The sequence below is a fragment of the Montipora capricornis genome, chromosome 11 (assembly GCF_036669925.1).
Source record: "Montipora capricornis isolate CH-2021 chromosome 11, ASM3666992v2, whole genome shotgun sequence".
Classification (NCBI taxonomy): domain Eukaryota; kingdom Metazoa; phylum Cnidaria; class Anthozoa; order Scleractinia; family Acroporidae; genus Montipora; species Montipora capricornis.
Window position 1 is genome coordinate 1,656,653 of NC_090893.1, and position 12,467 is coordinate 1,669,119.

At 40.1% G+C, this 12,467-nt stretch overlaps 1 protein-coding gene across 1 annotated transcript in view; it reads right to left on the bottom strand.

The window, feature by feature from the left end:
• Positions 1–12,467, bottom strand: part of LOC138022993 (uncharacterized) — a 75,950-nt gene that overhangs the window by 26,963 nt on the left and 36,520 nt on the right. The window contains exons 20-26 of the mRNA XM_068870030.1: positions 11,443–11,492; positions 10,625–10,764; positions 8,465–8,547; positions 7,714–7,875; positions 6,525–6,716; positions 6,217–6,312; positions 4,981–5,145 (exon numbers count right to left, since the gene is read on the bottom strand). Of these exons, the coding sequence (XP_068726131.1) occupies positions 4,981–5,145; positions 6,217–6,312; positions 6,525–6,716; positions 7,714–7,875; positions 8,465–8,547; positions 10,625–10,764; positions 11,443–11,492 (888 nt within the window). The remainder of the gene's footprint in view (positions 1–4,980; positions 5,146–6,216; positions 6,313–6,524; positions 6,717–7,713; positions 7,876–8,464; positions 8,548–10,624; positions 10,765–11,442; positions 11,493–12,467) is intronic.

The window sequence follows — 12,467 nt, forward strand, 5'->3', positions numbered from 1 at the left end:
CACATAAATCGCTGTGTCTTTGGCCCAACAGTACTTGTAATTGTCTTGCTCCTTTACCGATTTAGATCTGAGATTTAGCGAAGGAAAAATAGCTCTTGCAGTCTTGGTGTGAGATGACTGAAGATTGAAATCCTTAATTCGTTTTCTGGGTTGAGGCCAAAGGTCCCTGGTAATAGAAGATTGCAATTTCTCCTCTTGGAAAGCACTTCGTCGCGAACCATACGACGGGTAAATTTACATATGATGGGGAGGATGCCTCTCCGGCGGCCATCTTGGGTTCTTGCTGGAACTCGATGAGCCACATCGATGTCCCACGGCGAGATTTCAACTCCAATGCCCGCAAAAACTTTAAGACATAACTCAACAATGACTGTCGTTTTCTCGTTAATCTCTGCTTGGGGGACACCAACAATTTTTAGATTGTATTGATAGCTATAAGTTTGAATATTATCAATGGCTTTCGAGATACGAGCAGTATTCTGGGCTATCTCACTGATTTTAGACTCCATTTCTTCCAGTTTACTCAGTATATTTTCTTGCGTGATATGCAGGAATTGAGCATCATTCTGATTTGGTTTATCATCCGGCTGTGCGATAACAAGCGGAGTTTGAAGGTTTTGCCTCTCGGCGCCATGTTGCTTTCTAGATGGCGCCGTTAGGCGCCGTTACTCTCTTCTTAACAGTTGACAAATCCTTTTGAATTTCCTAAAGCTGTTTCTTTAGCTCATCGTATGTATCGTCTAGGGGTGTTGGTAGAAGAGGATGAAGAGGGTGGTTTAAGTCCTTCATTTTGCGCAAATACCCCTTACATATCTTATCTCTCCTACACCTGAGGGTCTCAATCCGTGCTAACTCGAGGGCATCTGAGCTCATGGAAAAATAATCTCAAGCGCTCTTTCGTGTATGGATTCAATTTTGTCAGAGAGATAACCTGGAATTGATTGCCACACAGGTACAGCGTACTCTAAAACGGATCTAACAGAACTTATATAGACCTTTAAAATGCTTCCTTGATCCACGCCGGTGTCACAGCGGATTTGGCACCCCCCCGGTCCAGATCCGCTAGCAGATATGGCCCCCCTTTCGCGGATATGGCCCCCCTGAAAATAAGCGATCTTCAAGTTTGATTAATCAGTAAACGAGTGCTATATTCTTCAGGCGATGTCATAAAAAGTGTAGTTAACCAAACCGTAAATTGAAAGCTAAAATTTTAAGAGTTCGTAGACCTAATCACTGAAACAAGCGCTTAGGCTTAATCAGTAAACCAGTGCTATATTCTTCAAACGATGTCGTAAAAAGTGTAGTTAACGGAACCGTAAAATGAAAGCTAACAGTGCTTCGAACTAATCACTGAAACAAGTGCTTAGGCTTAATCAGTAAACGAGTGCTATATTCTTCACACGATCTCATAAAAAGTGGATCTGGACCGGGGGGTCCAAATTTGCGAAGGGGGACTAAATCCACTTGCGGATTTAGTCCCCCGCTTAAGGTCACTATCGATAAATACTCCCAGGATCTTGTAAGTCGATACGCGTTCCATAACGTTATTACCTAAGACTCAATATCTTTGTCAATATTCATAGTCGACCTATCTCACGCGCGAGAATGGAATCTTTAACTCCAACGCTTCGTCCAAACTCCGAAGCAGTGTGTTATTACACACTCCGAAGCACTGACGCCACACCAGCTACCCTCTATGGACTGCCAAAAATACCATCACCAGCTCTATTAACTGTCCTATTTACCAAGTTTCTAAACATCTAGCTTCTATCCTGAGCCCTTTACAAAACAACAAGTATACTGTTACGAACAGTTGTGATTTTGTAAGAAAAGTCTCTAGATGTAACATCACTTCGCAGGAAACCATGGTGTCTTTCGATGTCGTATCCCTCTTCACATCTATACCGACAATTTGGGCACTCCAGGTGACTAAGAACAGACTTGAAGCTGATCAGACCATCCCGGAAAGAACAAACATGTCTGTTAACAACATCATGAATTTGCTTGAATTTGTACTTGATAACAATTACTTCATCGTTGATGGCACTTTCTACAAACAAATTTTCGGCTGCCCAATGGGTTCACCTGTGAGTGCAATTTTGGCAAATTTAGTCATGGAACATGTTGAACAGAGAGCTTTAATCACCGCACCCCACCCTCCTAAGTGGTGGTATAGATACGTTGACGATAGCCATGTCTGCATCGCTTGGGAACATCTTACAGAGTTCCACTCCCACCTTAACTCAATTAATCAACACATCAAATTTACAGTGGAAGAAGAGAAAGACGGATCCATCGCATTTCTGGACACCATGACAACCAGGAATCCCGATGGAACTATAAAAACCAGCGTCTACAAGAAAGCCACACACACTGAGAAATACCTTCAATTCAACTCTCACCACCCTTCTCAACACAAACGCTCAGTAGCTAGAACGCTCCTCAACAGAGCAAAGAACATCCCTTCTACTGATGCAGACAAATTATCTGAAGTACAACAACGTGGTCGACGCTCTAAAGATCAACGGTTACACCGACCAATTTATCAAAAGCTGTAAAAGTACCACTGTTTCCTCAAACCGGTTTCAAACCAACAGAGGTTTTGTCACGTTGCCATATCTTCAAGGAATTTCAGAAAAAATCGCACGGACTTTAAATCATTTCAATATCAATGTTGCCCACAAACCCGTAATGACCGTCTATGGGGCGCCGATTGTAAAATAATTTATTTACCGTAATATTCTCATTTTTTTCATCATTTAATAAATAAGTTTTTGTGATATGATACCATACTTTATTATTTGATATAATAAATCCTGATTTCAAATCAGTCGTTTATTATTTGATGTAAGAAGTCCTGATTTCAAATCATGTGTTTATGATTTGATACAATAAATCCTGTTTTCAGATCATGTGTCTATGATTTGAAATCACGACTTCATGATTTAAATCTAACTTTTAGATTTGATATCAGAGAAATCATGATTTAACTTAATACCTAATCGGTGTGAGCGAGTACATGTGACAAGTCACTTGATTATCTATTGCGCGGGAAAACACAAACATGTCGGATGAACTTTCAAGGTCAATTGCTTCTGCCATATCGCAGGCAATCCCAGGCAGTTCAAAGGGCGGTCGATGAGGCTCTATCACCGCGCATCGGTGGCTCAGTTGGTTGAGCACCGGGCTGTCACGCCGGAGTTCAACTCCGGCCGGACCAACACTCAGGGTCTTTAAATAACTGAGGAGAAAGTGCTGCCTTTGTAATTACATCTGCAAATGGTTAGACTCTCTAGTCTTCTCGGATAAGGACGATAAGCCGGAGGTCCCGTCTCACAACCCTTCAATGTTCATAATCCTGTGGGACGTAAAAGAACCCGCACACTTGTCGCAAAAGAGTAGGGCATGCAGTTCCCGGTGTTGTGGTCTGTCTTCCGTGATGTATCGTGGTTGGGAGGGTAAATGCTCGGAGATATTAGCTACAACAAGCTACTCTAAAAATCCGAGGGTATGTAAAGATATATGATATGATATGATATGATATCACATCTTCCAAGTCAGGGAGGCACTTCAACTAGTTCAAGCTCCACCTCAAGCTCGACCTCGATCTCCACATCGAGCTCAAATTCAAATTCTCAAGAGGTACGTACATGTGCTGGCCGACAAACGGTCATTGTGTTCGTCTGGAATCTCGTGTGTTATTTAATACTGAATATTTGGCCATTTTCATTTTTCCTGTCTTACTGTAGTGTTTGATGCTGGTTTCTGTGGACTGCATGTTGTTCCAGCAGCTCTATAAAAGTTGCGTTTGGAACAGAAATCCTCCGCCTTTTACACATTGTATTTTCTCTCTGCGCGGTGATAGAGCCTCATCGACCGCCCTTTGAACTGCCTGGGATTGCCTGCGATATGGCAGAAGCAATTGACCTTGAAAGTTCATCCGACATGTTTGTGTTTTCCCGCGCAATAGATAATCAAGTGACTTGTCACATGTACTCGCTCGCACCGATTAGGTATTAAGTTAAATCATGATTTCTCTGATATCAAATCTAAAAGTTAGATTTAAATCATGAAGTCGTGATTTCAAATCATAGACACATGATCTGAAAACAGGATTTATTGTATCAAATCACAAACACATGATTTGAAATCAGGACTTCTTACATCAAATAATAAACGACTGATTTGAAATCAGGATGTATTATATCAAATAATAAAGTATGGTATCATATCACAAAAACTAATTTATTAAATAATGAAAAAATTGAGAATATCAAGGTTAAAAATATATTTACAATCGGCGCCCCATAACCGTCGGCTCCATCCTAAAGACAAATTTAGTAAAGAGCTACCAACAGGAGTCATCTATAAAATTAATTGTAAAAACTGTGACAAAGTTTATATCGGTCAAACATCAAGGGCCTTAAGATCTAGAACAAGAGAACACAAAAGAGCAATTTTTACGGGAGATAGGAATTCTTTATTAACCCAACATTGTGTAGAGAATAATCACGAATTTGACCTTGACTACGTCAAGGTCATTGACCGTTGTTCCCAATGGTCAAAAGATTATTTTTGGAAGCGTGGCACTCAATTCGCGAACCTAATTCCATTAATGAACACGTTTACATTCTGGACATTTACAAGGCCCTTGGCAATCCCAAGTGACGTCTCTACGGCTCTTTTAAAGCACTCATTTTGTATTCGTAAGCCATTTTATGCTGAAGAAGGTCATAGTATTTTGGCCGAAACGTCCTTTTTACATAAATTTTTTAGTCAGTGACAACAAGTTTTTTATTCTTTTTATCATGCCTGACTACAACTACGGTATTTTTAATATCAGGAATCCTTCATTACAGATTTAAAGAAGTGCGACAACTGAAGATGAAAGCTTCAGCTGAGGTCTGCAACTTGTTAAATTAAAAAAAACCTAAACTGAATACTCCACGTATTTGTTGGACCTGTGAAGTGAAAACTCACCTCCAAGCATGAATCCTGGCAAAAGCACCAAAGCACCTGTCAACAAATTGCCTCTGTCTGGATAACTCCTCCTTGATGATCTAGTGTTGTTGTCTTGGAGACATTCTGGTCCTTTGTGGCATCTGCCCTCAGAACTGGCATTATATAGTGTTGTGTACCCGATTCCTGTCAGTGAATGAACAAGACCTGATTTACCTTTGCAATACAGATAACAACCGAAGAAGAATCTTATTGACGTGAAAGAGGCAGAACAAAAAGAAAGCGTTCAGTTATTTTAACACAATCAGTCTTAAAGCCATCAATGTCTGTTTCGACGTTCCTCTGATCCATGCAGCTGTGGCTTTGAATACCCATAAAACAGAGCATTGATGGAGAAAGTGGGGAGGGAGGGGGGGGGGGGTGAAAGGAGTCCACCGAGGGCTACAAGTTCATCAGTAACTCTAGTTCACTGTCACGTGTTACCCTCGCAAAATAAGGACCTTTACCTTTAAGAGGCAAAGGTAAAGTCTGGTTTATCAACGGAGTTGATAATGTAAATTGGCCACCATACAGAGATTCTAAAAGTTGACGTTTCGAGCGTCCGATTCCGTTCGCTCTGACGAAGGGCTAACGCTCGAAACGTCAGCTTGTAGAATCTCTGTACGGTGGCCAATTTATAGTAGGAACGCTATTGATAAACCAAATTTTTATATACGACTTCCCCACCGACGCAGCACCACAGTTTCTTTAGAGACTACCCCTTCATTCAAAGGTAAAGTCTGCTTACGAGCCTAGAAGGTCCATCAGGCCGGCGCTTATCTCCGGATTCTGTAGCATGAAGCGACTACGAGTATTTCTATTCCCCCCTGGATGGGATGCCAGTCCATCGCAGGGTTACCCCCAGCATTAAATTCGCCGGTTCCCCTTTTATACACCTGGGTGGGGTGGAGAGAGGCACCGTGGGAGTAAAGTGTCTTAATGCCCAAGAACACAACACAATGTTCCCGGCCAGGACGCGAACCTGGACCACTTGATCCGGAATCGAGCACACTAACCATGAGGCCACCACGCCTCCCACTTTACCTTTCAGAGGTCATGTATATATTAATGGGAGGACTAACAGTAGTATAATTATAGGAAATAAATGTTGCAGACCCAATAAGAACCCTTATATACATATATAATTTTGTATCATATTTACAATGCATTTAACATTCAAATATGAGAGAAATGACGAATTTATTTTAGTACATGTACCTTCACACACAAAAAGCCAGAAATACAAGAATCCAATGTATAATGGTGGCAACCTCTTCTTAAAATCCTCATCTGGACTGTGAATACCGGCAGAACCTGGTGTGTGAAATCTTGTCATCAGAGAAAGGCTTTGAGAATCAAAAGGTGCTTTTCAGCCCTGTCAAAGAATCACCTAATAAGCCCTGCTTCCTTTAAAAATGATCTTTACATCCACTGAGTCACCAGATGTTGCAGGTACTATATCATATTTGCAATGCATTTAACATTCAAATATGAAAGAAATGACGAATTTACTCTAGTACATGTACCTTCAAACAGAAGGAAAAAGAAACAAAAAACACAATAAACCAAGCGAGTCAGCAATCCAATGTAAAATGGTGGCAACCCCTTCTTAAAATCCTCATCTGGACTGTGAGTACTGGCTGAGTCTATGAGAAATCTTCCATTGGAACTTGTGTCATCAGAGAAAGGCTTTGAGAATCCAAAGGTGCTTTTCAGCCCTGTCAAAGAATCACCGAATAAGCCCTGCTTAATTCCTTTAAAAATGATCTTTACATCCACTGAGTCACCAGATGTTGCAGGTACTAACTTTTTCTTTAAATCTTACAAAATACACAAGTTCTGAGAATGAAGAACATGATGTTAAAGGCTCTTGTTGTCATGAAAAATGTCTATGTGTTGCATTGCAAAAAAAAATGGCAAGATGAATAATCAACTGTGAATCAACATTGAAGATTTGCTGCAATAAAATACAAAGTGCAGATCTCCTTAAAATACAATGCACTCAACAAACCTCTCTTTACCATCAAATCATCAGTCAATTGTAGAATACAGCTGTTTGAAATGATAGCTAAGTAAATCACTTGTCTTACAAAAAATGTCATGCAGATCATGGAATAAGACTTTTCAAAAGATATACTGCTGGTGTTCACTAAACCATTCGCTTTGACTGGCAGTGTAGAACTACATGTATGTACAAGCTGTGGTGATTAATTGCAACTGGTGCATTATGGACTTTTCGCTACTCTTAAATACACTAGAAGATGAGTCATAACTTGTGGTTACAGTAGTATCCTCAGGGATCTACTGCTCAGGAAAATCCTCACCCCCCCCCCCCCCCCACCAACTTCAAGTTTCAACTAATACAGAATGTTACTTGCAAATTTTTTACCCACAACAATTGATCACTAAATATTTCCTTGACTTCCACAAAGATTTCAGATATGATTTTCTGTGTAGTCGTTGTTCTAAAAGAATCACAATGATCATGCAGGCCACAACTGTTCAATTGTTTTCTTGTTGTTGCTTTAATTAAAGGGCAAAGTATCTTTAAAATCAACTACACATAGCTTCAAATTATGCAACCTCAGTCCCTATGATACAGTACTGCCATTCGCATCCATCACTTAATGAAAACCAACAGTAATGCAAGTGAAAAGATACTATCAATAATCTACATGATATATCTGTGAGACATAAACAACTTAGCTATTAGACCTTTGTTTGCAGCATCCTCTTCTTCTGAATCTGATGAACATGCATTATTAGGTTCCATGGATCCAAGAGATGATGTTTCAGCGTCAGCAAAGTAATCACTTGTGTTGTCATCATTTTCAGCTGAAGTTCCTGGTCGCTTGTTCTCGTTGACTGAACTATCAGCTATAGATAGCAGAATTAAAATGTTAGACAGCACACTACATAGAAAAACTGACATTTCCTTTGGTCACACTTACACTCAAGCTTATCTGGACCAAGCCACCCAAAATACGTAATAACAACCTTTTTCAGAGACAACAGCAAAATCCTTTTCACAAGTTAGCTGTAGATAACCCTGGACAGAATCATAATTTGACATCCAACAAGACTTGTAAACTGAGCCACTAATTCTGTTTCACAAACAAGCACACAACTGCACAAGCACTTATTTGCAATGCACGCTTCTTAATTTTTTAAACTTAACATAATGGAATCAAAATATCTAACACATTTTTCAAAGAATGTAAATCAGTGAAACCACATTAGTTCATTAATTCACTTGTTAGCAGGAATTGCAAAACAAATGTACTCAAGAAAGACAAAGGTGATTACAGCAGTTAGCTAAGGCAAGTGAAGAATGTATCAAGAATGTATGTACGAATGTCTACATACCAAAGGATTAATTGTGTTGTTTGAACAAAGATGCATTAAGTTTCAATTCAAATTTTTCAAGAGCAGCCAAGAAATATCCAATGAAAAAATGTTCACTCACATGTTTCATTTTGTACTGCTTTCACAAGTTCCAGCCAGTTGATTGTTTTCGGCTGATCTTCACATTCAGTTTCTTTAGACAATCTGCAAGTGAAATAATTTGACATAAAGCACATCAAAAATAAAAAGTTAAATTTGTCCAGTTTTCAATTTGTTCAAATTCGTTTTCACACATGTCCCAAGGATCCATGTCAACTCTTTGTCCAGATCCACAACTTCAAGGTTTTTCCATTGGTGGGCAACAAAAGAAACACTTTCTGGCCAGACATAAACGCTCAACAACCTGTGGTTCCCCTTGCATCTTGCAGGTCAGTTGCAGGTCTTCCCTGCACCCAACTGTCATTTTGCAAGCATCCAGGTTGACATTGTTGGTCCCTTGCCTCCATACAGGGAGGTAGGTACACCTACCTGTTCACTCATATGGACCAGTATTCACGCTGGTCGGGGGCAGTCTCAATAACTGATGAAAATGATGACGTCCTGCGCTTCTGCATTACTGTTTGGCTGGGTCTCGTATTTTGTGCTGCCAACCAGGATCACCTTCAATATGGAGACAACATTTTAAAATCTGACCTTTGGAATTCCTCATGACACTTGTGGGTGCCACATGCTTCTGCATCACAGCCTACCATCCCACCTAGACAAATAGTCTCCTGGAGCAATTTCACAGGCAATTTCAATTTCACATAGCCCTGAAACAGTGTTTGTCAAGTTGTCACTGGGTCGACAACATTGCTATTCTTCTCTTTGGCATTCGAGCAACCTTAAAAGATGATTTGTCCTGTGCTTCGGCGAAGTTGGTCTATGGAACGACACTCTGTCTGCCTGGAGTCTTCTTCTCCACCCCTACCATTGATAATACACCATTGTTCCTTTCCAGATTGCTTTGTTCAATGCAGCACGAACAGTTTATGTTTACCTTTGAGCTGACCCCAATACATCTAACCACGCTTCTGTCCAGCGTGATGGGCACAGATCTCCGTTGACAGACCCCTACGATGGTCCCTTTGAGGCAATCCACTGCTCAGGTAGTGAGGTACTGTGGTGCCCCTAGCAATCTGGCATGACACTCTTGCATGACATGATATTCTTAGAGTGAGATTTGCAAATTGGTCCCCCAATTGTGGACACTTGTTGTTGTTGGGTAAAATGATCGCCCCCACAGAGTTGAAAATAAAGTTTACCTGCTGTTACATTGCATCTACATGTATATACATTGCAGGCATGCACCCTACAATGTACCTGAGGTTGGGAGATGGCACCCATGGTGCTTAGTTTCCTATCACACAACCAGACAGAGTGGTCATGTGACTAATTGAGGTTGCCATCTCAAAAAAAGGCATTTAAAGTGAGGTTGTCGAAATGACAACAACGTTCTTTCGTTTCATAATACACCTCTTTTGCCCCCCAAAAATCTGCATAGGCATTGTTTTCAACTTCTCTTGGGACATTTTCATACCCCAGGAGAAATTGCCAACAATGGTTATGCAAAAGTTTTGGGGGTAATAGAGGTGTATTATGGGATTGTGCAAGTAGTGAATGGAATGCAAAGGGGAAATTTCGGGTTCAAAATGATCATTTTCCACAAAAGGACTGGGGCAATGAGATGAGATGCGTGGGGCAAAACAAGGGAATCACCCTTAGACTCAAAGTGCACCTAACCCCAAAATATTTTTTTCGCTAAAATGAATCTTTGCAACTGCTCAAAACGCATTGCGGCTATTTTTTCATTTTTCTAACAAATTCTGGCATTTTATAGGCTTCGAAAGTTGCGAAAATCCAAGCATCTTTTGTTCACGACCGAGTCAGAAGGGGAGTGGGTCTATTCCTGATTTGACGTCACAAACTGATTTACATTGCACTAACTCTTTGTAAAAATGCATGCAAAGTAGATTGTGACGTCAAATCAGGAATAAACCCACTCCCCTTCTGACTTGGTCATGAACAAAAGATGCTTGGATTTTCACAACGTTCGAAGCCTATAAAATGCCAGGATTTGTTAGAAAAATGAAAAAATGGCCGCAGTGCGTTTCGAACCGGTGCAAAGAGTCATTTTAGCAAAAAAAATTGTTTTGGGGTTAGGTGCACTTTAATACAGTAGGAGGTTGTATGGTTTCAAGAAAAATTCTGTTCAGGACAGGCACAGGAGACGATAACTTACCCTAAAAAGTGGTCAAATAAGATGATGTTTGATGCCTTCTCGGTCGACTCAGTAGTCCAACAATGGTGCATCATAGCATGCATCCAACTAAGGCAAATACCACTTTCACTTGGTGCCTGTGCTTGCTTGTCTCTTACAATCTATTTAAAATTAAGGCCCTGAAATCTTAGCATGTCCTATTTTCAACTTATTTCCAAGTAGAGAGGTCTGTGTTTTTGGCCCTCGTCAATCCCAACAGATTCAGATGAAGCAATGCACCCAGTCAGGACTCAACGAAGGTACTTGACACATTTCATTTGCGGAAAAACTTTTGGGCCTTAAAAGCGATTTGTGGAACTAAGTTCATCTTATTCTGAAAAACTGATCTTTGGACATGTTTTCAAGACAAGAGTTAAAAAAAAAAAAAACAACTGCAAACTTTCATGACTTGAAACCTTGAAACCTTTTCTTTTTGTTTATGTCATCTGAAATAATCCGAAAAGTATCAGGACTTTCAAGAAACGCCGCTTCGCCCTTCCCCAGGTTAGAGAGCACTGTTAATAGCGGCGGATAGTAAATCTCTAGGCACCTCTTCCCTTCCACTTAAGAGCAGGGTTCTACACAATGAAAATGCAAAAAAAAAAAGGCCCCATGTCACTATAGCATCGGTTTACGGTACTCTACACTTCAAAAAACATGTATTGCAGTCAAACAGCATGGGCTCTGGTGGGTAAACTTGCAGAATCTACACAGAAAATGATAAAACGAGATTTCCTTCGTCAGTGGCACAGTTAACCTGCTCAGTTATTGAGGAACCACATTGAAGGCCATGAACTTACATAAGTGACTGGAAGATCTGCATGTGACTCCATGTGCGACTCCTCTCTGCCTGAGGAAGGAGAGAAAACAATTTCCTTCATGACTATAAACTGACAACTTTGTATAATGAAGTGTCCGTATTAAACTTTAAATCAGCCTCCTTATAATTTGTGCATCATAAGGAATCAAACACTCAGTCGATAATTAAGTTGTTGCATGCTACCTTTTCCAAACCAAATGAGGGAGATTAACCACGGGAAATAAAAGCATAGGGGAAGTGATTTGTTCAACAGGCTTTCTCAAAAAGGGCAAGAAACGTTTGATCCTCAAAGCAGGAGTAAGGCAGTTAAATAGCAATATATGCTATAAATATGAGGACTTGTTGCTATGGTATAGTTTCGTCAAAGTTCTAATAATTATAACTAGAAGCTCTAGTAAAGCGTACACTGGGTTGCCTGTGGTACGTGTTACACAAAAACAGAAGGCACTGAATTGGGTGGTATTGAACTTCAGCGTTCCAGTTAATTTTTTCAAGTAGGGGGTCATTAAGACCATTTGAGGGATCACCCAGATGTCGTGCCAGCTGAGGCCCTTTGGCTCACACTTTCACACCTTTAATTATTTTGTAATGTCCTGTCCCATTTTGAGGTATTTTAGTTTTTTAAGCTTTGGTAATAAATTCAGTTTAAAGATAACAAAACACAATCTTTATATAAATAGTCTGCAAAAATACTAACTGCAAATTGCTCTGACAGATTTTTTCCTGCATGTTCTGCATGTCATGCAGTTGCACTAAGCAAACGTTTATTGCACACAATAAGGAAGGACTTAAGATGTTGTTTCCGCTTCATACTTTCTCTTCTTGTTAGTCTTATCTCATGCTACGTCAAAATATGGTATGGCTTTACCTCTGCACCAGAAAGTACCGTAAAAGCCAGGAGTTAACAGAAAAAGACAAGCCAAAACACAGATGAGGGAAAAAAAACAGTTTTTATAAATGTAACTCTGAATCGAATTCTCATCGTAAGATTAATGACAATCGATC